This window comes from Phyllobates terribilis, unplaced genomic scaffold, assembly GCF_046119375.1.
Source record: "Phyllobates terribilis strain yellow unplaced genomic scaffold, ASM4611937v1 Scaffold_5__5_contigs__length_657084704, whole genome shotgun sequence".
NCBI classification, from domain to species: domain Eukaryota; kingdom Metazoa; phylum Chordata; class Amphibia; order Anura; family Dendrobatidae; genus Phyllobates; species Phyllobates terribilis.
This window is the reverse complement of record NW_027362765.1, coordinates 451,248,216-451,272,721: the sequence shown is the minus strand read 5'-3', so window position 1 is coordinate 451,272,721 and position 24,506 is coordinate 451,248,216. Positions and strand designations below refer to the sequence as shown.

General features: G+C 41.3%; 1 protein-coding gene across 1 annotated transcript in view; it reads left to right on the top strand.

The window, feature by feature from the left end:
* TRIM8 (tripartite motif containing 8) overlaps positions 1-17,981 on the top strand; it is an 80,976-nt gene extending 62,995 nt beyond the window's left edge. The window contains exons 3-6 of the mRNA XM_073685324.1: positions 4,749-4,982; positions 9,900-9,931; positions 13,883-13,998; positions 16,483-17,981. Coding sequence (XP_073541425.1) covers positions 4,749-4,982; positions 9,900-9,931; positions 13,883-13,998; positions 16,483-17,090 — 990 coding nt within the window. The 3' untranslated portion in view covers positions 17,091-17,981. The remainder of the gene's footprint in view (positions 1-4,748; positions 4,983-9,899; positions 9,932-13,882; positions 13,999-16,482) is intronic.
* Positions 17,982-24,506: the final 6,525 nt, after the last annotated feature.

Below are 24,506 nucleotides of genomic sequence, written 5' to 3'. Positions count from 1 at the left end.
GATCAATGTGCGGCTGCGCAGCTTGCACCAATGATATGTCTTCCCCTGCTCTGAGGTCTCCTAGGGCTGTATCCAACCCATTTCAAAACTCTTTAATGCAAACACAGCATTAGTAATGTCAAACGGATGGTAACTGGTTTGTCTCATGCACTAATTGTACAGTATACGCAGAGATTTTAGGCTTTCTCTCTCTATTTCAATTGCTAATCTGTGAGCTGTGACATCCTCTCACTAAACAGATTCACCCAAAAATTGTTGTTGCGCTGCATACCCTGCCTCGGCTTTTATACTGGCTTTGAAATACTGTGTTATACAGGTCCAGTAGATCACCTAAAATTTGGCAGGCACAAATTCGGTTGTATGAAAATCGATTTGCTCATCCCTAGCAGACACTAATCCATTATTTTTATACATTCAGGGAAATAAAATTTTTCAAAATTGTGATTTTCTCAGTTGCCTTTATAATCCCATATAATCCTTGTTATTGAATCCAGACTCATTAATCCTGCTTGGGTGTGGTAATCATAAAACTTTTCACTTCCAAGTGAATAACATGGATTACGGTATATTCTGATTTATTGGAAATTTTTCATGTAGGATCCTGAATGTTTCCACATAGCTGCTCATAATCTAATAGTTATCTAATGGGGTCTGTCCAGTTGGAGCAGAAAGGGTCGTAACCTTGGCCTTCTTGACAGTGAATTTCTTATATGGCTTTTTTTTCTATGCCACAGTGACTTTTTTTTATTATTATTTTATAAATATAGTAAAAAATTTAACTTTGCCTGATGGATCCAGTATGTCTAGGTATTGCTCTTTCCTTGAACCTGTAGTGACCAGACTTCTCAAGCCACACCGATATTCACAAAAAAAAGTCAAAATCTTAAGGCCAAACCCTACGATTGTTATTATAAATTATCCTCTATTTTCAGCTTTTATTTGAACAATACCCTTATTATTTCCAATGTTTAGATCATCATCCTTCATTATCATTTGTAATTTGGCAGCAGTTTAGAGCAGCAGACTATTATCTCTAGGAACAGAAATGGGGCATCAGCAAATTTGCTATTTAAATGAATGCGAATTGGGGAAAGGCAATTAATTTAAGCTGTCACTGGCTCACTGAGGTGATTGGAATCGTTGGCGTTAATACCGGAAAGTATTTACAATGTCTGATGAGCAGCTGAAGTTATAGTCCAGCAAAATGCAACTTCTAGGCTACCCTCAAATTCATCAGTGACTACAGACGTCCATTACTAGGCTATAGGCTGCCTTAAAGGGACTCTGTCAGCACAGAATGACTGTTCAAACCAAGCAGCTGAAGACAGCGGCTGGTAAGTATACTAGGGTCAGGATTAATGGCACCACTCCAGGGCTGAAATAAAAAAAAACCTGCTAGAGTAGTGCTTTAAATAATTTTTTAGACAGTGTAAACTTAGACTGGTCTGAAAATGCGCTAAATTTATCAAAGTGGTCAATGCTGTTGCTAAATTTGGCGCTTTTTCAGACTGTAGCCTAGGTTTATCATCTAATAGTTGTCTTTCTTTGGTTCTTTAAATGTTACTAAATTACGGTGTACGGGATTGCAGTTTAGACTAAGACTAGTGATGACCGAGTATGTTCGGTTAACCCTTTCGGCGAGTATGCTCAGGCGAGTACCGAGTATCTTCAGCGTACTCGGTGATATGTTTAAATCGCTCCCATGTGCATGATTTGCGACTGTTTGACAGCTTTAATACATGTGAGGAATGGGAAAGAAACAAGCATTCCTTACATGCATTAAAGCTGTCAAACAGTCGCAAATCATGCACACGGGAGTGATTCAAACATATCACCGAGTATGCTGAAGATACTCACCCAAGCATACTCGCCGAAAGGGTTAACCGAACATACTCGTTCATCACTAACTACGACCTTTTCTCCACTCACTCTCCAATAGCTCATACCTTCCGGTTTGTCTAAAACACATATTAAATGTGGTAGAAGGCATGTAAAACTGTTTACGAGTCAAAATTAAGACAAAATTCTGGCATGTGTAGAATAGTAAGTCAGCCCCACTGTAACTGACACAGTGATAATCTACATTGAGTGCATGTCAGTGGGGTTTCTACAACCTCCGTTCACATCCTATGGAAAGTTTCAGTGCAGATTTTTCTCCACATTGTGGAAAAAATTGGCGTTGGAGTCAGTAGCAGGCTACTTATCTCCACTATTTCAGCACAGAAAAGCCAAGAATTAACCACATTGAATGCCAGTGGGGCTAAACCTGGTACGGATCAGTTTTGTATTTCTGCTGTGGAAATACATGTTGGATTTTAATGCCACTTATTAACATACCTTTATAGTGCGTCACTGTGTCCAGTGGTATACTATAGGTCTGATAAATGAAAAGAGTCTTGTATTGTCAACTGTGCCAAAATGTCTCCTCAATAAAATGTGTTTTTTATGAATATTTATTTGCAAAACTTTCCATGCAAAAATAACAAAAAATGAAATCCCTAAGCCAAGAGCTCAACCCACGCAGTTTCTCTATGGCAGTGTTCCCCAACCCCAGTCCTCAAGGCCCACCAACAGGTCATCTTTTCAAGAGTTCTTAGTATTGCACAGGTGATGGAATTATCACCTGAGAAATACTAAGGAAATCCTGAAAACATGACCTGTTGGTGGGCCTTGAGGACTGGGGTTAGGGAACACTGCTCTATGGGACTGTATGAGATAGCCAAGTGCTGTGCTCTCTGGCAGTCTCATAGACAATGAATGGGTCGGCGCATGCTCAGTCACCTGAAGGAGGAACTTCAAAGCCTTGTTCTCGGGATCAGTGGGGGTTTTAGTGTTGGGGACCCACAGCAATCAGCAAGTTCTCACCGATCCCTTGGTTATGTGATAACTAAGATGGGAATGACCCTTTAAAGGGAGTGTGTCATCAGAAAATGACATATTGTTTAAGTTATATATTTGTGGTAAATGCTGTTTTTTTTGTTTTTTCCCCATATTAGAATCTTTTTTAAAAAATAAAAGTTAGAAACCTTCCAATTTTGACACTGACTACTGGGGCTTTTATAGACTTTAGGTTCCTGTTTCAGGAAATCCACATGTACATTAGTCACAATGGACATACTCATCTTTTATATTGAAACAACTAATGTGCGTGTGCAAAGGTCATTGTGAAAGGAGGGGAGCTGTGTCGTCTCCTATTCTAAATGGAGGATCCTCAGCTGTGTATAGGGGCGTTACCTGTCATTGAAATCCTGTCTCTGATGATAAGGGGACTGCTGTAAACTTTTCTTGAAATAACTGGAAGTGTGAATCTAAAATCGCCCCAGTGACCAGTGTGAACATTGCAGGATTACTAATTTTGTATTTCTTAAATGGTAATTGTGATATTAAAAAAAAAAAAGATGCAAAATGAAAAAAACAGAAAATCTGGATTTAAACAATAGGTCATTTTCTGGTGGTTTATTCCCTTTAAGTCATCTGATATCTATACTATGTGAATAGGCTGCTTTATATCATCACATGTTAATGCGTTGCACATTGTTATTGGGAACATCCCAAGTGATCATTGCCAACTGAAACATCTTTTGTCCAGCTATCGTGATTACATATGTCCACTTTATTGCTCACTAGTTATTAGTATACAGCTGATGTCTTTCTGGCTGGCGTCTCTGTGGTAATTTCACAGTGTCCTTCATGTTCACACATGGTGTGACAGACCCCTCATGCACCATGTCGGACTTTATCCGCAGGTCAGAGCATTTACCTAGGTGATCACATCTTGTTAAGTCTAGGACCATAAAGTTTATTTCTAGCAAGTTGTCCCATCTGGAGTCCTGCACAAATATAGTGATGTTATAACAATACGAAACATCAGCAAACAATGAGAAAACATAATAAGAAACAAAATACCAAGTATTACTGTTATGCTACATATTATATAGTATAGTGTATATAGATGATAGATCCTATACATGCTTCCTGGAATTACGTTCAGTTTGCATTACTTAAGTGCTGGTTGAATGGTTGGTCTAGACCGGTGTTTCCCAATCTCAAGTCCTCACGGCCCCCCACAGGTCATGTTTTCAGGATTTCCTTAGTATTACACAGGTGATGGAAGAATCATCATGGCATCAGGAATTCTCTCACCTGTACAATACTAAGGAGATCCTGAAAACATGACCTGTGGGGGCCGTGAGGACTGGAGTTTGGGAAACACTGGTCTAGACTCTAGATATTATTTTTTGCAATATCTAAGTAATTCTGCATTGTGGCCTAGACAACTTTACTTATTTATTTTACTCTCTTATATAATGCCATTAATTCCACAGCGCTTTCCAGACATTACTGTCACTGTCCCCAACAGAGCTCACAATCTACATTCCCTATCAGTATGTCTTTGGAGTGTGGGAGGAAACCGGAGGAAACCCACGCAAACACGAGGAGAACATACAAACATCCTTGCAGATGTTGTCCTTGGTGGGATTTGAACCCAGGACCCCAGCGCTGCAAAGCAACAGTGCTAACCACTGAGCCACCGTGCTGCCCATCAGTCGTTTTATTCTGTCCTTGCAATAAAAATGCTCTGAAGCTGCTGTAATAGTGCACCATGACCAAAATTACGCATTTTAGTGATTTTATCACAGCCATCAATAATGCGCAGTTGTAGTTAACATCTAGCTTTAGCCTAATTTTAAAAAAAGTGTTCTCATGATGACGCCGCTCACTGCTGTATTCGGTCTTTCATCCCTCAGGAGAAGGTAAACCAGCTGAAAGATGAGGTTCGGCAGCAATACGAGAGACTGCACCAGATTCTGGATGAAGACATGAGGAAAACAATGGATATTTTGGATAAGGCTCAGGCCAAGTTCTGCAATGAGAATGCAGCCCAGGTTCTGCAGCTGAACGAACGTATGCAAGAGGCCAAAAAGCTCCTGAGCTCCGTGCAGGTCATGTTCGACAAAACAGAGGACATTAACTTCATGAAGGTGAGGGGCACGTCGTCAATTAGAGACTGTCAAAGGGGATCATGTCAGGGTGGGGATCTTTACCGGTTAGGGATGCTGCTTCCAAAGTCCAGAAATTTGGACCTGGACCCTTACCAATGCCATATGCGGAAAGCAGTAAAGGCCCCTTACACATTAGACTAATGTCAGCTGAACCTGACGACATTGATGGGTTTGGCTGAAGGTCTAATGTCTGTGGGGTCGGGAGAGATGTCGATCGCGCATGTCCGATTTTGGACTACACTTCACATTGTTCTACTTGAGACAAGCCGCCGGCTGACTTGTCAGTCGAGGGTTTTCTCATGGAGAACACATGAGCGCTGGGCCAAGAATGACCCCCTTCCTCACCCAAAAAACGAGAACTGAGACATGTTAATATTTGATCCGTGACTCATCATACTTACAAAAGCAAGTTCATAGGTCCGTTAAAATCTTGACTTCCTAGTTACATCTTAGCACTGTTCGTTTTTCATGTTTGGTAAGAGAAACTTGAGAAACCTCCATAATTATTTTTTTGCATGCAAGAAAAATTGATGAATTCTGATAATAAAACCTGACGCATGTACCAAAGATGGATGAAAATCTGATCCAGCACACTGATGAAAATCGTTCCTTGTTTTGTACTTATAAGAAAATAAGAGACATCTGAAGGAGGCCTTCCTTACACCTTACAAGTCGGACATAAGTGGGTGGTCATTTGTATGTAGTGCATGTGAAGGTCTACATCCTAATCTCTGGACCCTGGCCTTTAGGCACTGTGGGAGTCAGTCACTATTTGGTAAAGCGCCCCTCTATAACAGTGGGGGACATTAATGCATTTATGCCAAAAACAGATGTATCAAAAGATGCAAATTAGGGAGCACAGCATATGTATGTCATAGTTTGCAACTTTTTTAACTTTTTCCACCACTCGCCAGTTTTTAGAAAAGTCTAATTTACTATGGTTTATGCCTGAAAGTGTGCACCTCTTAATAAATCAGACTCATTTTATGCCAGCAAGTATTATAGTATGCCTGACTTAATAAATTTCCCTCGGCATGTTTTTTCTTCTTTCCTTATGCCATATTGGAGCATTTTTACAGATCCTGGAATCACTAAGAGCTGTGACTTTCACCACCTCAGCTTTTGAAGCCAAGCCCATTTTGGTTTTCAGAGTGAGACCCAACCACCGCCAATCTGCAAATATACACTGGGCGCAACCCCTTTTAGTGACCCGCCTTAGTATTATCGATGTTAAATGGTTAGTTCAGTTGTTTGTAAATAACGTATAATTACTCTATAGGTTGCAAGTTCTACTCCTTTGGAACTTGTGTTCTTTTTTTAAACTCCGCTTGCTGACGTTGAATAGAAATATTTTGTTTCGATTTTTATTGATTACCCCACCTGAGATTTGCAGACAGAAAACCTATGACAGATCCTTTTTCTTGCTCTGGACCCCATGCTAATGGCTCTTACATAGTAGGCTGATACACTGTATCAAACAGCAGCTGTGTGAAAGTAGAACTAGGTTCTTATGGGTTTTCAGCCTGAGAGTTATATAAGCTTCCATTATACAAATATTACACTTTATTTACATAACCCCTTTACACCATTAGAGACCCCTTTATACCTTATGTGGCACTCATGCGCCTTTCCCTCTCTAGTGCCCTTGATTTACGTAATTTTTACCCTGGCAGCTGCACCCAGTACAATATTTGTTGTTCAGAAGCCATATTACAGGAACACGTTGTATATGCCAGCAGCTCCTTAATGCCCACTAATGACTTAGTAAAGCACTCATTAATGTAAAACCATAACTGCTACTTTTTTTCCTGAGAATTTAATAACAATAATAATACCTTTTATTAACAGTAATTTAACAAAGTAACTTAATGTATGATTAAAATTTTTATTCATTTTGGCCGTAATTCACAATTGCATTTTTTGTAGTTGATGTAGCTTTTCTTTTTCTTTAATCTAGAAGATTATTTTATTTATAATGAGCGAACTAAAGAATAGTCATTATATGTCATTATCATTGTGTATTAAAGAGGTGCGATAAGCAACAATGTAAAAGTAGTGGACAACCCCTTTAAGATTTGTACCTTAAAGGGAACCTTAAAGGGAACCTGTCATTAGATTCATGCTGTCTGAACTGCGGGCAGCATGGGTCAGAGCCTGAGATGTGCCATAGCTATGTATGAGCATTAATGTGTATATTGGAGGCAGAAGCTGTCCTGACATCTTAAAGGGAACCTGTCACCAGCTTTGTCCCATATGAGATAAGACCACCACCTTTCAGCCCTCATATACAGCATTCCAATATGCTGTATATAGGCCCTTAATCCGGCAGAGCAAAGGTCAAAGAGCCCCAGCGCATGCTCACTGCAGTACTTTACTTTGCCCTAGTCAGGGCAGAGAAGTACGTCTGTACGGAAGCATGAAACGGTGAGACTGTGTGGATGACGTAAGCCACGTCATCCACACGAAGCAAGAAAGAGGATGGCATCGAAAGAAGAAGGGAGGCGCCGGACCAAGACCAGCGATGCCCATCGGACCGCCCCGCAGAGGAGTATAATAAAAGGTGTTTTTCTTTTGTTGCAGGCCGGATTGGGGGCGTATGTACAGCATTATAGAGTGCTGTATATCAGGACTGAAAGGTGATGGCCGTATCTCATATGGGACAAACCTGGTGACAGGTTCCCTTTAATCTAGATGAGCATTGCTTATCATTGCATTCTCCTTATTACTTTTTGAAAGCCCTAATAAATTTGGCTGCATACATCAGATAGCTTCCTTTCCCAACTCCTCCATACAAGAGTGCTCAGCTCAGCCAACAGTTCATGTGTTTTCAATGAGTAGAGAGAAAAAAGTCGCTGCCAGATTCACCTGGCAGCAGCTTATCTTCCCGGATCCTTTGCTCCCCAACTGCATGATCCTTTTCTCTCCTCAGTCGGAGGAGAGACTGGAGGCCCCCGTACACATCAAATGGTTATCTGTCCCATCCAAAATTAGTGGGGTCACCACTTTTTATCTAATGTATATGGTGACCTATAGACTAGGCTACATAATATTTTAGTATGCTCTTGGCTGTGATATTACATCTTGTTAGGTTGCATTCCATCAGTTTTACAGCGGCGTAAGACGCCCAATTTTCCAGTTGGGTGCGGGTTTAAAGGTTTGCTTACACGAACCAACCGGTGGCTCTAAATGACCTCCAGTCAAAAAGTCGTTATAACAGCCTGTTAACACTGGCAGACAAGTCTAACAATGCACATTGAAAAATCAGTAATAGATCGCTTAATACACACAGGCTGCGATTGTTTCTGGCTGTGTGAGTCCTGATTACACAGGACAATGAGCTGCCAAGATTGATTTTATTTTTTGTGCAACATAAAATATTATTTCACCCGACAAACGATCGTTTTACTCATTCATTGAGTGATTGGCAGCCTGTTTACACTGAAAGATTATCAGGAAAATAGTATCCATAGGAACTCTTATTCATCATAAGCTTGCAGTGGACCCTTAGAGGTGGTACCTGCAGCTATCAGACATTTATGATAGATTCTGTATAAATACATAATATAAATGCCTAAGATGGAATATCCCTTTAATATTGCCTTGTTATTTTGTAAGGGGTTAAAACGATCCTTTGGTTCAGAGACCAAATTTAAGATGTGATGGGGTAAGGCAGTAATATTACCCTCCTTTTGATCCGCCGTGCCACTAATTCATTCTTTTAGGGTCCTGTATTCTTCCCCATATATGGCCATCACTCTTCAGACTAGCCAATGCACAGAGCTCCGATAACCTGAGACACTACCTCTGCTCTTAGGTTGGCCAGCGCTGCTCACAGGGGAAGTATCTCAGATGCCTGATGCATAGTGTCCACTGACTAGCCTGAGAAGAAATGGGGGCAATGTTAGGGTAAAGATACGGGAGCCCTAAATAGGAAGCACATTAGTCCTAATGGAGTTTTATACCACTGGTCATGTTTAATTTGGTTTTGCACCCAAAGGTTGTCTTATAGGGGTGGACCAGAATTAAAAAAAAAACATGGCTGCTATCTTCCAAAACAGCATCACACCTGTCCATGTGTTGTGCCTGGTGTTGCAGCTCATTTCTAGTTACATTAATAGGATTAATCTGTAATATCACATACAGAATGCGGACAGGTGTTGTGGTGTTAAAAGAAGGCGGACATTTATTTTTTAAACCTGGACAGTTATGCCCCTCTATGTATATAGGAAATGCCTGTAGTGTATAAGCATTCAGAATAATGATCAGAAATACATTGCAATGCCTCCAAATAGCGGCACAGATTGCACCCGGCCCATGCTGCGCCCGGCCCATGCTGCGCCCGGCCCATGCTGCGCCCGGCCCATGCTGCCCCCGGCCCATGCTGCCCCCGGCCCATGCTGCGCTCGGCCCATGCTGCCCCCGGCCCATGCTGCCCCCGGCCCATGCTGCGCCCGGCCCATGCTGCCCCCGGCCCATGCTGCGCCGGGCCCATGCTGCCCCCGGCCCATGCTGCGCCCGGCCCATGCTGCGCTCGGCCCATGCTGCCCCCGGCCCATGCTGCCCCCGGCCCATGCTGCGCTCGGCCCATGCTGCGCCCCGCCCATGCTGCGCCCGGCCCATGCTGCCAGCTGCTCTATGTAAGAGGAGGCATCACTTTATCTTCAAGGCTCCCAACAGAACCAACCTCAAACATCCCAAATCCTGTCAACGATAGAATGAAATTGCTCAAATATTTTATTCTTTTGATGATGTGGATGATCTAGGATTGGAGGAATAATACAATTTTTCATTAGTGTTTTTATGACCAATCTAGCCGGAGAGACAATAGCCCTGGGAATTAGGCCACACAATACCTGTACTATAAACCTCACTAACCTCATTTTCTTTTTTCCCTAGAATACAAAATCTGTGAAAATCCTGATGGACAGGTAAGATTAAAATTTCAGGCAGTGCCGGTTTATGCTACATATGTTGTTTACTGGTCGTCTCCTAGGTATAGTGGTTTGTTTAGTCTGGGAGATTAAGGACAAAAAGGGGAGGGTTGGAAGATTGGAGAGTGACTTTCATTGGCAATGTCTGTGCTTATGTAATCCTGGCTAAAGACTTGTGCTAGGCCTAGCCGCGGCTACAATCATTGTTTAGTGGACATATATGTATTTTATTTGTAAGATTGCAAAGATTATGGGTGCTCATAATTAAAAAATATAATAATTGAAAAATATTTGCAGATTTGGTCTTCTGCAAGGTCTAGCCCTTGGCTAGATGGGCAATATAAATGCACAAAGAATATACAGCAGCTTAAGCCCCCTTATATATTATGTTAAAGTTGGCCCCCAACATCAGCCTGCCATGGGAGATTCTGGACTCCTTTCAATGGTCAATGTTGGGGAAAGATTGGCAGCTTTAATGAAAATTTTCCCTTGTTTTGTTACTGTCCGCGCCTAAAGGCCCCGTCACACTTAGCGACGCTGCAACGATCCCGACAACGATACGACCTGTCAGGGATCGTTGCTGCGTCGCTATGTGGTCGCTGGTGAGCTGTCAAACAGGCAGGCTCACCAACGATCAGGGGAGCTGCGACATCGTGGAAAGAATCTTTCCACGATGTCCTGCTCCTGGTTACCAGCCTGCTGAAGCAGGAGCAGGCTGGTAACCATGATAAACAGCGGGTTACTAGGGGCACACGCGCACCTAGTAACCCGTTGTTTATCATGGTTACCACTCTGCTACGGTGAGCGGGAGGTTACTGCTCACTTTAGCAGGCTCTTAACCATGATAAACAGCGGGTTACTAAGTGCGCGTGTGCCCCTAGTAACCCGCTGTTTATCATGGTTACCAGCCTGATCGCTGCTCCCACTGGTCACACACAGCGATGTGTGCTGACCAGCAGGAGGGCAACGACCAAAATAGGTCCAGGACATTCTGCAGCGATCAGCGACCTCACAGCAGGGGCCTGATCGCTGCAAAGTGTCACACATAGTGACATCGCTGGTGAGGTCGCTGTTGCGTCACCAAAACCGTGACACAGCAGCAATCTAGCTAGCGATCTCGCTATGTGAGACGGGGGCTTTAGATAGCATATGGATGAGTGTTCATGTGTAAGGAGGAGTCAAGAGACTTAAGGCCCCAATACATATTAAACAAAAGTAATCTGAAATGGCCGGGTTGAACCAGAACCAACAATCGCTGGCTGGATCAGTGAAGCAAACCAATTTTGGGGGTCTAATGATAAGGACTGGTTGCATCATCGGCTGAAATAATCAAGCACAGCCAATTCCGTCTGAGATGTTTTTTCTGCAGACATATGAGCTTGTGTTGGTCTATTTTGTCTAATGCAGGGATGTCAAACTTAAACACACAGAGGGCCAAAATGAAAAAACACACAGAGGGCCAAAATGAAAAACTTATACAAAGTCGCTGGCCAACCAGTATACAGTATAATGGGCCCCACATAGTCCTCCATACAGTATAATGGGCCTCACATAGTCCTCCATACAGTATGATGGGCCTCACATAGTCCTCCATACAGTATATTGGGCCTCACATAGTCCTCCATACAGTATAATGGGCCTCACATAGTCCTCCATACAGTATAATGGGCCTCACATAGTCCTCCATACAGTATAATGGGCCTCACATAGTCCTCCGTACAGTATAATGGGCCTCACATAGTCCTCAATAAAGAATAATAGCCCTACATAGTCCTCCATACAGTATTATGGGTCCCACATTGTCCTCCATACAGAATAATGGGCCCCACATAGTCCTCCATACAGTATAATGGGCCCCACATAGTCCTCCATACAGTATAATGGATCCCACATAGTCCTCCATACAGGATAATGGCCCAACATAGTCCTCCATACAGTATAATGGGCCCACATAGTCCTCCATACAGTATAATGGCCCCACATAGTCCTCCATACAGTATAATGGCCCCCACAAAGTCCTCCATACAGTACAGTATAATGGCCCCACATATGGGTGGCGGTAATATAACCACCCTGTGGGCCAGATCTGGCCCACGGGCCGGAGTTTGACGCGTATGGTCTAATGTGTATAGGGGCATTTAGTTTGGATCTCAGCTTTATAAGACATAGGACCCTTTTCTTTTTCCAACCTATTTCCAAGGATTATAGCTTTATCTTTGTGAACTCTCAGGCTTTTATAAGTGAACCTCAACTAGTGTGAGCAAGTAGTCACTACCCGATTTGTGGTCCCTACCCACCCACCACTCCTCTCCACGTGTCTCTGAAGGGCCGGGCCTAATCTCACAGGTCATAAAAGCCTTTTAGGTTTCATTCACATGACCAATTGGTTTCTGTTGTTTGGCTGCAGCAGTGATGACACATTTACATCGCTGCAGCTAGTCACTGAGCTCAGCGGCACTGCTGATGTAGACGGCGCAAGCCACTGAACTCAGTGATTGGCTGCAGTGATGTGGACATGTTGAACTTGTCACCGCATCGGCCAAAAAGCAGCAGAGACGCTGTGCTGGACCTGATGATTGTAAGTAAAGGGCAGTTTCTTTCTTGCTCTTTAATCGTAGAAACATATAGGTTTCTTGCAAGAAAAGAATCCAATCTCGTTCAAAGTGGAACATAGAGGAAGCATATACCTTTTAAACAATTTTTTAACCTGGTCCTGCGACAAAGGAAACATACGATGTAATATTCTTACCAGTGGACTGGAGGAGGGGCTTGGGTTGTTACCATAAGGCTATGTTCACACATAATGTTTTTTTTGCGTCAGTTTTCTGCAGCAAAACCTGATCTTCAAGGGCATTTTGTTCAGGATTTTTCTTGCAGTTTTGATGCTTTCTTGACGCATTTTTGGTGCATTTTTTTTCATTGTCCTTCTGTCTCTTTTTATGCATGTACATAAAGTTCTGTGGCAAAAAAGAACCCGGTTCTATTTTGGCTGAAAAAATGCTGATACAAATTTTGATGTGTTTTTGATGAGTTTTTTTCCCCACCCATTACTTCCTATGGGTGAAAAAACGCCGAAAAAACGCTGAAAGAAGTGACATGCTCTATTTTCCAAAAAAACATGCAAGGCACAAAATCCCGAACAAAAGAAAACCATGATGTGTGAACAGAGAATTATGGTTTGTCATAGACTTTGCTGGTACTGCAAAAGGCAGCTGAAAATTTGCATAAAAACTGTATAAAAAAAACGCTGAAAAAAACATGATGTGTGAACATAGCCTTAGTTAAAGGTGCTTTGCAAGATCTGTAGAAAATTAAGGAAAGCAGGAAAGCAGTAGAATTTCAAAAGCATTTCTATGCATCTGATAGTCGCTGCCATTCAACCCTCCAGTCTTTCTTTACATTGCTACAATGATTTTGTCCCAGTCTACCAAAATAACAGCCCAGCACTCATCAGTCTTACGTCTGAGACCAATGACTAACAGATAAAACAGTGATTCTACCAAAACTAGAGCAAGGAGCCCAGTAAGTGACACATTAATGGAATCAGGGTCTCTGTTCCTTATTTTATTGTTCCCTCAGTTTGGGAAACATAAACCTGATGACAGATTCCCTTTAACTCCATTTTCTTCAGATCTGTGGAAACCTACTTCACTATGCTTATCACTTACTATAGATTAGTCTGGTCTCAGTTTTGACAGAGGGGGACAGTAATGCAAAGAAAATCAATGATGTTGCCCATAGCAGCATTACTATTATTACAGTTCTCCATAACTGAACACCACAGGGCAGCGCATTGTGTCAGCATGTAGCCCTCTGTGCGATGTACTGAGGGTAGTCAGCAGATGAGACATTCTTGGAAATCTAATTTATGTAGCTGTAAATGTGGAAATATCATGAACGTACCATAAAACATTCATATAATGGACACACGGTGTTCTGTAATAACAGGACTCAGACCTGCACTGGAGGAAGCCTTCCACCACCGAAAATTGGACATCTAAACTCCAAGCTTTTCCTGACAGAGATTGCGAAGAAAGAAAAACAGCTGAGGAAAATGCTGGAAGGTAAATATTGATCCTTTTTAGGGCTTTCTTAATAATTTAAGTTTTTTTTTTCCATCATCCATGAATCTTTTGCTCATTGATTCGCTGGTAAATCAAGCATTTTTGTTCAATGTGCTCACCTTACATTTCATATAAGCTAAATCAGGAACCATTTCTTTAAAAGCACACTACTTACCACAATTTTTGCTTTTTGTTGTTTAATGCCATAGTAGTGTAACTCTACTATATCACTACCATTCAATGTAATTGAAACCTTTAAAGGCCCTGAACATCTTTGACATAGAAAAAAATATATATTTTTGCATATATTAGTGGTTACCCTTAGTCAATAATCTTCAGATCTCTGCTATGCAGTTTGCAGTTTTATACTAGTTTCAGATTTTTCTCTTGTGGGGTTGTCTCTCCTTGTAATATAGGCTGTATGTGAGGTCTGTGTGTATCCAGGGTGCTGCTTCTGTCACACACCTCTTTCCTCTTCATGTGCTTTTCTCCTTTTCTATAGACTGTTTTTTTCTGCCTTCCTTGAGACTATACATACTTTTTCCCTTACCCACTTGAGTTCTCTGTACAACCCCTGCACCTTCCCTTTCTAACACTGAAAAAAGGAGGAGAGAGCAGAGAGACGTCAGAACCAGGAGCAGGATTTGTAACATTTTTGCAGAGCCGTCAGCTAGATAAAGGATTTCTAGACAATCTGCAGCAGCAAAATGCTAGAGCATTTTTTAATAAAGAGTATATAGATAGTTACTTAACTACATGTATCATTCTTATAATGGCACTGCATAGTATGATTATTTGTACACTGTTTCAGAAAACAGTATATGGGGGAGCAAATGTCAGCACAAAGGGTCAACATCCAATATAAATCCAGGCCCAGCCAGTAGGACAACCGGTTACAATATGGTTTATTAAAGCATTTAAACAATACAGAGAGTGCTACCTTCTCAGGGTTTCCCCCATATTACCCTGAATTGGGAGTTACTGAAAAGCAAATGGCCACTTAAGGCTTCTCGTAGCGATAGTACAAATTCAATTTTTGAATGAAAAAGTTGTCCAGAGGGAATTAATCCTTTAAGGTCTTCTTCGCGGAGTATCTTTATGGGGTTTCCAGACACTTAATGAAAAATAATGATTTGGAATAAATATGTTTTACACTTGTGTACTTTGTCCAAGGCCTGAATCTTCTCCGTTTGGATGCTTTCAATCTAAAGACATCACTACTTAGTGGTTGAATGTTATATGTAGATGCATAGTAAGAAAGAAAAATAAGACACTCCGGTGCAAAGATTGTAAGTAATATAAGAAAGTTTGTGGATACAGCGCACCCATTCAATATTTCTATGCTGTTCAGTCTGGTTCCTGGGCAATCCACTCCATTGTGCACGGATGAGGCTTGTGACGTATCAAGCAGCTTGGCTCGAAATGATGAAAAAAGGTTTCTCAATCCAGCAAAGTGAATTAAAAGAGAAATTCTTTATTTTGTCATCATTAAAATAATAGTATTGACATAAAAAAATATCTGCTGTATTTTGAGTCTGGCTGACTCATAATCGTATATATATTAAGAGTCAGGCAGACTCGAAACTTCGCAGATATTTTTCTATGCCCATGATAAGGTTGTAAGCTCCCAATTGCACTTTCTGCAGTGATTTTTCCAAAATCGAGGCAAAACCTCAGCCACATTTTTCAGAAATATTGTGGTAAAAATCATACTGCTGCCACAACATGTGAGAACAGTTTAAGAAGCTCTTAATATTACAAATGGATGGGTTATCACTGTTATTCTTCACTTTTATTATTAGAAGATGAAATTGATATTTACAAATTTTATGCCCATTTTTCTTAGCAAAACAGTGTTGCTTTTGTCTGTAGGCGGTGTCTGGTATTGGAGGTGAACCCCTTTAAAGGGAACCTGACATCACCAAAAACGCTTTTTATTTGCAGATATAGGGTTAATCCTCAGGTAAATAGCTTTAAAACCCTGTGTAGCCAGCTGACTTGAAGTGCGGCTACACAGAGAAAATGGAGTTTTAATCACAGTGAAATCTCCGAGTCACCCGGCCAGTGATGGGACGTGATTACGTCACCGCTCAGTATACTGGGAGAGTGGCTGTAATCACGCCCAGGCCGATTGAGTGACAACATGTCTGTAGCTACAGCCGCTCTCCCAGTATACTGATCGGTGATGTAATCCCGTCCCATCACCATCCGGGTGACTCACAGAGAACCGTTACGCAGTGATTACACCGTGATTAAAACTTCATTTTCTCTGTGTAGCCGCACCTTAAATCAGCTGACTACACAGGGCTTTTAACGCTTTTTACCTGCAGATTAACTCTAAATCTGCAAGTAAGGAGCATTTTTGGAGATTCCCTTTAAATGGTGTTATGGTATTACCAATTGTGAGTGTATATGTTTTTACATCATGCTTTCTTTTACATCTCTTTTTCCTACTTAATTTATTTTTCATCTTTCTTGCTCCAGGCCCGTTCAGCACTCCTGTGCCATTCCTGCAGAGTATTCCTATGTATTCCTGCAATGTAAGCAGTTCGGCCGGAGAGAAGCGCAAACATTCAGCTGCATTTCCTGAAGGCAGCTTCCTTGATTCAGCCCCTGGAACTGTTAGCGGCCAGTACATAAGCCAGGGATCTTCCACTGGTGAGGGTCAGTCGGCACAACCCATGGTGCCTTGCAGCTCTACTCAGCATATTGTAGGACTTCCTAGCGGCCCCCAGCCGGTCCACTCCAATTCTGTCTTTAATCCCTCTCATTACCCAAACAGTTCATCATCTCAGCAATCTGTCCTCTCCCAGTACGGAGGACGCAAGATCCTGGTGTGCTCTGTGGACAACTGTTATTGCTCCTCAGTGTCTAACCACAGTGGGCACCAATCATATCCTAGATCTGGCCACTTTCCATGGACAGTCTCTTCCCAAGAATACTCTCATCCTCTTCCACCTACACCTTCAGTAACACAGTCTCTTCCAGGACTCGCTGTCAGAGAATGGATTGATGCTACCCAGCAACATGGCCGTCAAGATTTCTATAGGGTCTATGGGCAACCGGCCACAAAGCACTACGTCACCAGTTAACTTTTCCAGCAAGCTAGTCTTGTTAAATATGCATACAGTAAAAGAAACCCCCCAACAATCGGATCAGAACAACCCTAACCTTGTTTAGTGGTGGACAATCGTTTCACTTCTGAATATGGTTAATATAGGATTGTTTTATACTTTTGCTTTAATTCTGATAATTCTGGACAGTGGTGTATGCCTTTTTTCCCCTATCTAGAGTAACAAACAATTAGTTATTTCCGTTTTGTTTGTTTTTTTTGGTGTTTTTTTTTTTTTTTTTAGATATATTTCTGTTTTTCAGTGCTTTGAAGCTTCCGCTGACGTTTCAACGTTTCATGATTTGATACAAACCATTGTTAAGGTTTTTCTTTGTGTGCGTGTTTTTCTTTGTTTTGTATCAATTTAGTTGATTTAGAAATAAACATTTTTCGTGATAGGAATTTTAAGTTAAAAGGCCACTTATCATAGAGACACTGTTTTTTATTGTATGTTTTAGAAACGTGTAAATACACAATTATCTGAAAAGTGCAAAGTACACAAAAAAAAAAGGGAACGATAAAGTTATGTTTGCAGGAAGGGAATCTGCCGGCTTCTAGAAAGGTAAGAGATGGACATTCTAATAGAGTGGAGCCATGATGGACGCATTCTAATCTAGAACAACCAATGTGTTAATGAAACATGACATTTCTCTCTTCTGCACATTTACTTGAAGTCTAACCTATCAGATAAGACTATTTCTATATTTTTATTATGTTGGAAATGGAAAAAAAAAAATGCAGGGACGGGGAAATGTTAAATGTTGTATATAGATTAAAAAGAAATACAGGGTAAATTTTTTTTCTCAAAATCTCGATCCTATGTAATTCAGCAAAAACATTAAAAAAAAAAGTGAAAAAATAATCTTTCCTCCATATGCAGTCTCGATGGACCAAGGTTGTAGTTGTAGATGATATATAAATACATACATGCATATGTTAAGCCCAACATGGTAAATGGTCTTTTAGCTTAAAAAAAAAAAGTCATTACTTAATTTTTTTAACATTCCAAATACACATTAAAAAGTGCAATTCAACATTTTTCACTAAAAAAATAAATAAAAATAAAACATTTTGCTTTACAGACAAAATAATTTCTGGAGTTCCACAAAGATAGTGATATAAAAAGAACAAAAAAAAATACAAAATGTATGTATGTACAGTATAAGGTCCAAGCACTTTTTTTTCCTCTCTTTTTTTTCTGCAGCATTAATTAATGAATCATTTAATGCCATATTGTAATATTACAGCAATAAGACTTTGTACTGTATGTTGCTAAGGGACTATAATGGCGAAACGTTTGTTTGTGAAGGCACTTGAAAAATGGCCACCGATTGGACATCAGAGCAACAGATATAACAAGTACTGCATGACAACCAACCGATGTGCGGTATTACGCTCCTGTGTTTTCTTGCCTTTTTCTATGTCAGTGTTGGATCTGGAGGTATACTCATACCACGCTCCTCTTAAAGCAGCAGTCCCGCTTTCTTGGTCAAAACAAAAATGAAATAAAAAAAATCTTTTTATAAAGTATATGTTGTCTTTCTGTGATCCTATTGCTGAACTTGCATGCATAGAAAATACTGAACAATCACAACTTCTTCGAAATTGTACACGATTAGTAAGACATAGCCTCTTTTCGCCATAAATGGTGCTGCAGCTGTCCATGGCTATGTTTAGTTGGGTTAGTTTTGCAGCACAGCTCCATTAATGACCATTGGACGGGACAGTTTTTGGAAGAAATCATCTATGTTCAGTAGAGCTCCTCCATATTCCTATCGAACATATTTATTATACAGCACCATGGAATAAATGGCACTATATCAATAAATAATAATTATAACAAAAACTGAATACAAAATTGTAAAGTGATATTCCCATGTGCTCAAATCAGGAGCGCACCGTTTCCCAGTCACCCGACGTCCTTATTGCTGTGGGGGTGGGCTCTACTGATTGATTGACAGTTCGTACCAGTTGTGCCACTGGTTCAAACTGTGCACTCCCTATCTTGCTATATGAGGCAGCTTTGTCTCTACAGAAGTGGAAGCACAGTGGCACTGAAGCTGGCCGTTAAAGTGAACCTGTCGTGTAAAAAAACGCTGTTTACCTGCAGGTTAATACCATTCTGAAGCCATGCGGCCACTGTACTGAAAACCCGACTACTGGGAGAAAATTAACTTTATTCCTCCCCACAGCATCAGTCTTTCAGTCATAGAGGCACAACTTCAGTCACCGCTCAATACATAGAGAGCGACGGCTGTAACCACACCCCGTCACTGACTGACAGCCGACTTAGCACTGATGCACTGCAGAACCGACTGTCAGTCAGTGCCGGTGTGTAGTTACAGCCGCCACCCACTATGTACTGAGCATTGACTGAAGTCACTCCTCCATGACTGAGGCTGCCGGGAGGAATAAAGTTTATTTCCTCCTCCCGGTAGCTGGGCTTTCAGTGGTTGCTTCAGAACGCTATTAACCTGCAGATTAACCCCATATCTGCAGATTAATAGCGTATTTTGCCATGACAGGTTCTGCTTAAGATTGCATCCCAGTGATGCCGGCCAAATTCAGAGCAGTGCATACAAGCGCTATTGGGAAAAGCTTTTAAGTACTTGTTTGGCCACCACTGCTAGACAGCAGCAGTGGCTGATCCCCATAGGCAACAAGCGGTAAACAATAAAAAATAAAATTCAGGGGAACTGAGCAAAATCTTAACAAAGAAAATATACGCACATATCCAACAATATTGAATGCTGAAGGGAACAACCATTTATAATGTAATATACATTTTTTCTAAGATTTCTAGTCTGGTACTAAAATATAGCTGCCTATACCTGCCCACTTGTTCCATTATTCACAATGGTGTATAAGAAATCTGCCTGCAATCAACACTTCAAGTAGCACAATAGGTTGCCAGTCTTTTACTTTTCTATGGAAAAATTGTATTATTAGGCACAATTGTGAGGCTGTGTGCACCCTCCTTCATGGATCACATGCAAATTCTTATTCTAAAGATCTGAAAGGTTTAATTAAAGTCCTTCACACTGCCCATGGTGCCACCAAAGATGGCACTGTCCTTAAAATTTTGCTGTGGCCACTAATTTATTTTAGGCACGTAGACCACATAGGTTGTCATATTCTACAAGCATTGTTACTGGACAACGGCCAACAGGCAGTACATAACTTACGCCCAAAACATATACTTTCCCCGAGCCACATTGATCCGACCGCTACTGTAGGACTTATACATACCCAAGAACAACCTGTACAACAAGTAACTTTGCTTTTTCCAGGACAAGATATAACAATCATTGCCTAAGTGGAGAAATAGGCTACAGGAAGCCCCCTCCCCGAATGATCTCCAATCACAGCCGATCAGATAACGGGTAGATTGGGTACCTTTTTAGATTAAAGATTCTTTTTTTTTCCAGACTTTTGCTTTAAAGGTGTTGACCCAACTGAATAATCCTTTCTACAAATGAAGCTAATCTACGTAGGTCTATTATTATCATTGTGCATATTTGCATGTAGTATTATGCAGTGCCATTGAAATGAATGGGTGGCCATATACCCTCTGCCGTAGCGTGAGATACTCTCTGCAGATAGTGCAACCTTATTCCATAAATAATATTTACATAGCAGCTTTTTGAGGTCTTGTCACATCCAGTTTCACGAAATCTGGAAACCGTGGCATGTTCTGCAGGCATGGCATGTACACTTCTGTAGCCTTTTCTCTATCCACCAGTAGGACACACGCAGTAAGGAACTGTGTGAATTTTGCAAACGCTGCGTGTAATCTTGACGCGTTTAATGTCTGATCCATTATTAAAGACAGACGTTTGGTTCATTATAGAAAGCTGGTGGCTTTTATTGTGCAATTGATTAGGGTTTAAGCACCTTTTTGTTCTCATTCTCCCCTTCTGCCATGTGTAGGCCGCTTTGAAGTGGGTTCATCACCCCAGTTGTATTCTTATTAAAACCAAGTGTTTTTTTCTAGAAATACAGTTTAGAAATTGAATCTCCTAAACAAGAACAATCCAAAGCCGCAGCTTATGTCTCCAATCATTGTATCTGGAGTAGCGTCGTGTGTGTCCATTCACTTGGTTTTAATCTGCAGATGTAGTGGGTGTGCTTTACGTCATCACTATTTAGGGAGCGAGACTTAGTGATGATTTTATACTTGATACCTTGACAAAACCCACGTGTTATGTGGGAGTCTGTCATCACCTGTAAATTTCATAAATTTCATACGGTGCTTTAGTGCCAACTTGTATTAAACCATGTTTGCTTCACTGGTCTGTGCCCTGGGCATCTTTACATAATAATGTGAATATGGGTTGGTGACAGGTTCTCGTAACAGGTTTGGTTGTTTATTTTGTAGATCTACTCAAAACTCCATGTTAGAGCCTAGGCTGCCCTAATTAACAAATGGATTCTTTAGAATAGGATATATATATATGTCATTTTTAGTCTTATCTTCTGTTTTTCCATAGCCCGGTACATGGATTGTAATCACACTCATCTATCAGTCTGCTGTACAAGTTATGGAACATGAGCAGATTCACTGATTTATCCACAATTATATTGGATTAGTGTCACGTATATATTAGGTGGGCATGTTATGCTCTAGAAGCAACATCTTCCATAACCCAGTTAACGGTTTGGTTTTCATTGTCCTAGAATCCTGGGAACACTCTATTTAGAGGCATAAATCAGTTGGAGTGGTGTAAATTAGACTTTGGCACAGGGTAAAACAAGTTTTTTGGAGTGATTAATTATGCTTCATCATCCGGCCACCCGATGACAAATTGAGGTTTAGCAGACTTTGGGAAAACACTCCCTGCCCAAATGCATTGTAAGACAGGAACATTGGTGAGAAGTGGTTTGCAGGGTTTGAGTTAGGCCCCGTAGTTCTATGGAGAAAAATCTCATTTCTATGGTCTTGTCTACAAGCTGATGATCAGCAAATAAATGTTCATAGGAACCCTTTTCTGGAAATTGCTCCATGCAAACATGTCCAACTTTCGTTTGTTGGCTGGTCAAATTATTGTTAATTGACAGCACATCCCCATCCATTCATTTGTACAGACCACACTCCGACTCATTGTTAGGTAAACGTGATTAATAATTATCGATTAACTTCTTATATCATCGGTCAACACTTGTTACAGGCAGTTGATTTACTCTCGTAAACAGACCACAAACCACATACTGTTCTAGGATGATATTAACTCTGAGGACAAAGCCTACATCATTTGTAATATTTGGATTGGAAGAGCTATATTGGCCTGCACTGGAAATAATAATATGATTGGACATCTACATTCATGTCTGACCTCACTAATGCTCTTATGCCGAATGGATGCGAATCGTCAAAAACTGAATCACTCACAGATGAATGAAGACTGTGGTGTACTCCAATTAATAACCATGGTTTGTAAGTTTATTGGGCCCAATTAATTAAGACTGGCATTGTACACTCTAGTCTTAAAGAACAGGAGTTTAGGACGGAGTAGGATGTCATCAATTCATTAAGAGGTGCCTCCTTAAAAACACTGCCTCTATTGATGAAGTTGACAGGTTGGCATTATTATACCCTGTGCCTCCATGGCACCTTCCCAGTTCAGCACATTTTGGCAGTGCTTCCCAAAACAGGAGTGAAAACGCCAAAAAGTTGCTAAATGTTATGACTTTTCAAGGTGTTTTACGCCAGTTTTCTGGCATGAACACTTGATGAATCTGGGCCATAATGCTTAGGTGTGCACATACCATGACCACATAGTTACTTGTGTATAGTAGCTAAAGTACCAATTATAATACTTATATTTACTCTTTTCTAAACTACCGTAATTCATTCTTTAGAGAAAATGGATCTTATAATGCCATGGATTACAAAATAAGCCATGGATTACAAAAGAGTTGAAACATTTACTAAACATGAAAAAACTGGCTTTTAAAAGGAAGGACAAGGAGGCATTGAAAATTATACAGCGAGACCTAAAGGGGAAAATTAAGATTGCCCGTGAGGCATTCAGAGTTAAATTAGAAAATCAATTTGCACAAAAAAGCTCCAGAGAGGTGTGGGCTGGAATGAAGCTAGTGACTGGGTTTAAGGCAAGGTCGGAGCAGGGGGGTGGTGGACTTAGAATGGCTAATGAAATGAATGAGTTCTTCAATAGATTCAGCAATAAAGGTGCGGTAGCAGCAGGGAAGGGGGAGGAGGCCGGGGAACAACTAGCTAAATTAACAGGGGGTGAAATAGATCATTTCTCGGTCTCCAAAAATGACGTGAGGGACCAGTTTAGTAAGCTGGCCATTGGCAAAGCAGCAGGGCCTGACGGTCTCAGTCCACGTGTCCTCAGAGTGTGTGCAAATGAGTTGTGTACTGTCTTCCAGCATCTCTTTAACCAGAGCTTACAATCAAAGAGAGTACCAGTGCTATGGAAGACTTCCTGCCTGGTGCCGGTTCCCAAGACTACCTTCCCGGCTTCCCCGGGGGACTATAGACCGGTGGCCTTAACATCGCATGCGATGAAGTCCTTGGAGAGAATAGTACTTGCTCACTTGTGTCCGAGGGTGATGGCGTATACTGATGCTCTTCAGTTTGCGTACCGGCAGGGACTGGGGGTGGACGATGCTGTAGCGTCTCTGCTACAAACAGTACATTCCTTTTTGGACAATGATGGAACCACAGTGCGTGCTTTGTTCTTTGATTTCTCTAGTGCGTTCAACACATTACAGCCACTCTTACTGCGTGGAAAGTTGATTAAAATGGCGGTGGATGAGGGACTTGTGAATTGGATAATTGACTACCTGTCGGATAGGCCACAGTTTGTTAGGTGGGGGACGGCTACATCAGATAGTGTACTGAGCAGTGTCGGAGCCCCGCAGGGAACAGTGCTGTCGCCATTCCTCTTTACATTGTACACAGCTGACTTTCAGTATAAATCAGACCGTTGTCACCTCCAGAAGTACTCGGATGACTCTGTGATAGTTGGCGGTATTGGGAAGGACCAGGATGAAGAGGAATATAGAAGGGTAGTTGCGGACTTTGTAGTATGGTGCCAGGCTAACCATCTAGAACTAAATGTTAAGAAAACCAGGGAGTTGGTGATGAGCTATGGAAGGTGCAAGAAGGTATGCCTACCTGTTACCATTGACGGTCAGGATGTGGAGATGGTGGACAGTTTCAAATATTTGGGGGTTTACCTGGATAGCAAGCTAGACTGGAAGTGCCACATGGAGAAGGTCTACAAGAAGGGGATGAGTAGATTGTACTTCCTAAGGAAGTTAAGGTCTTTTAATGTGTGTGGCAAAATGCTTGAGGTGTTCTACCAATCCATTGTGGCTAGTGCCACCTTTGCGGCAATAATTTGCTGGGGTAACAGTGTGCGTGTTG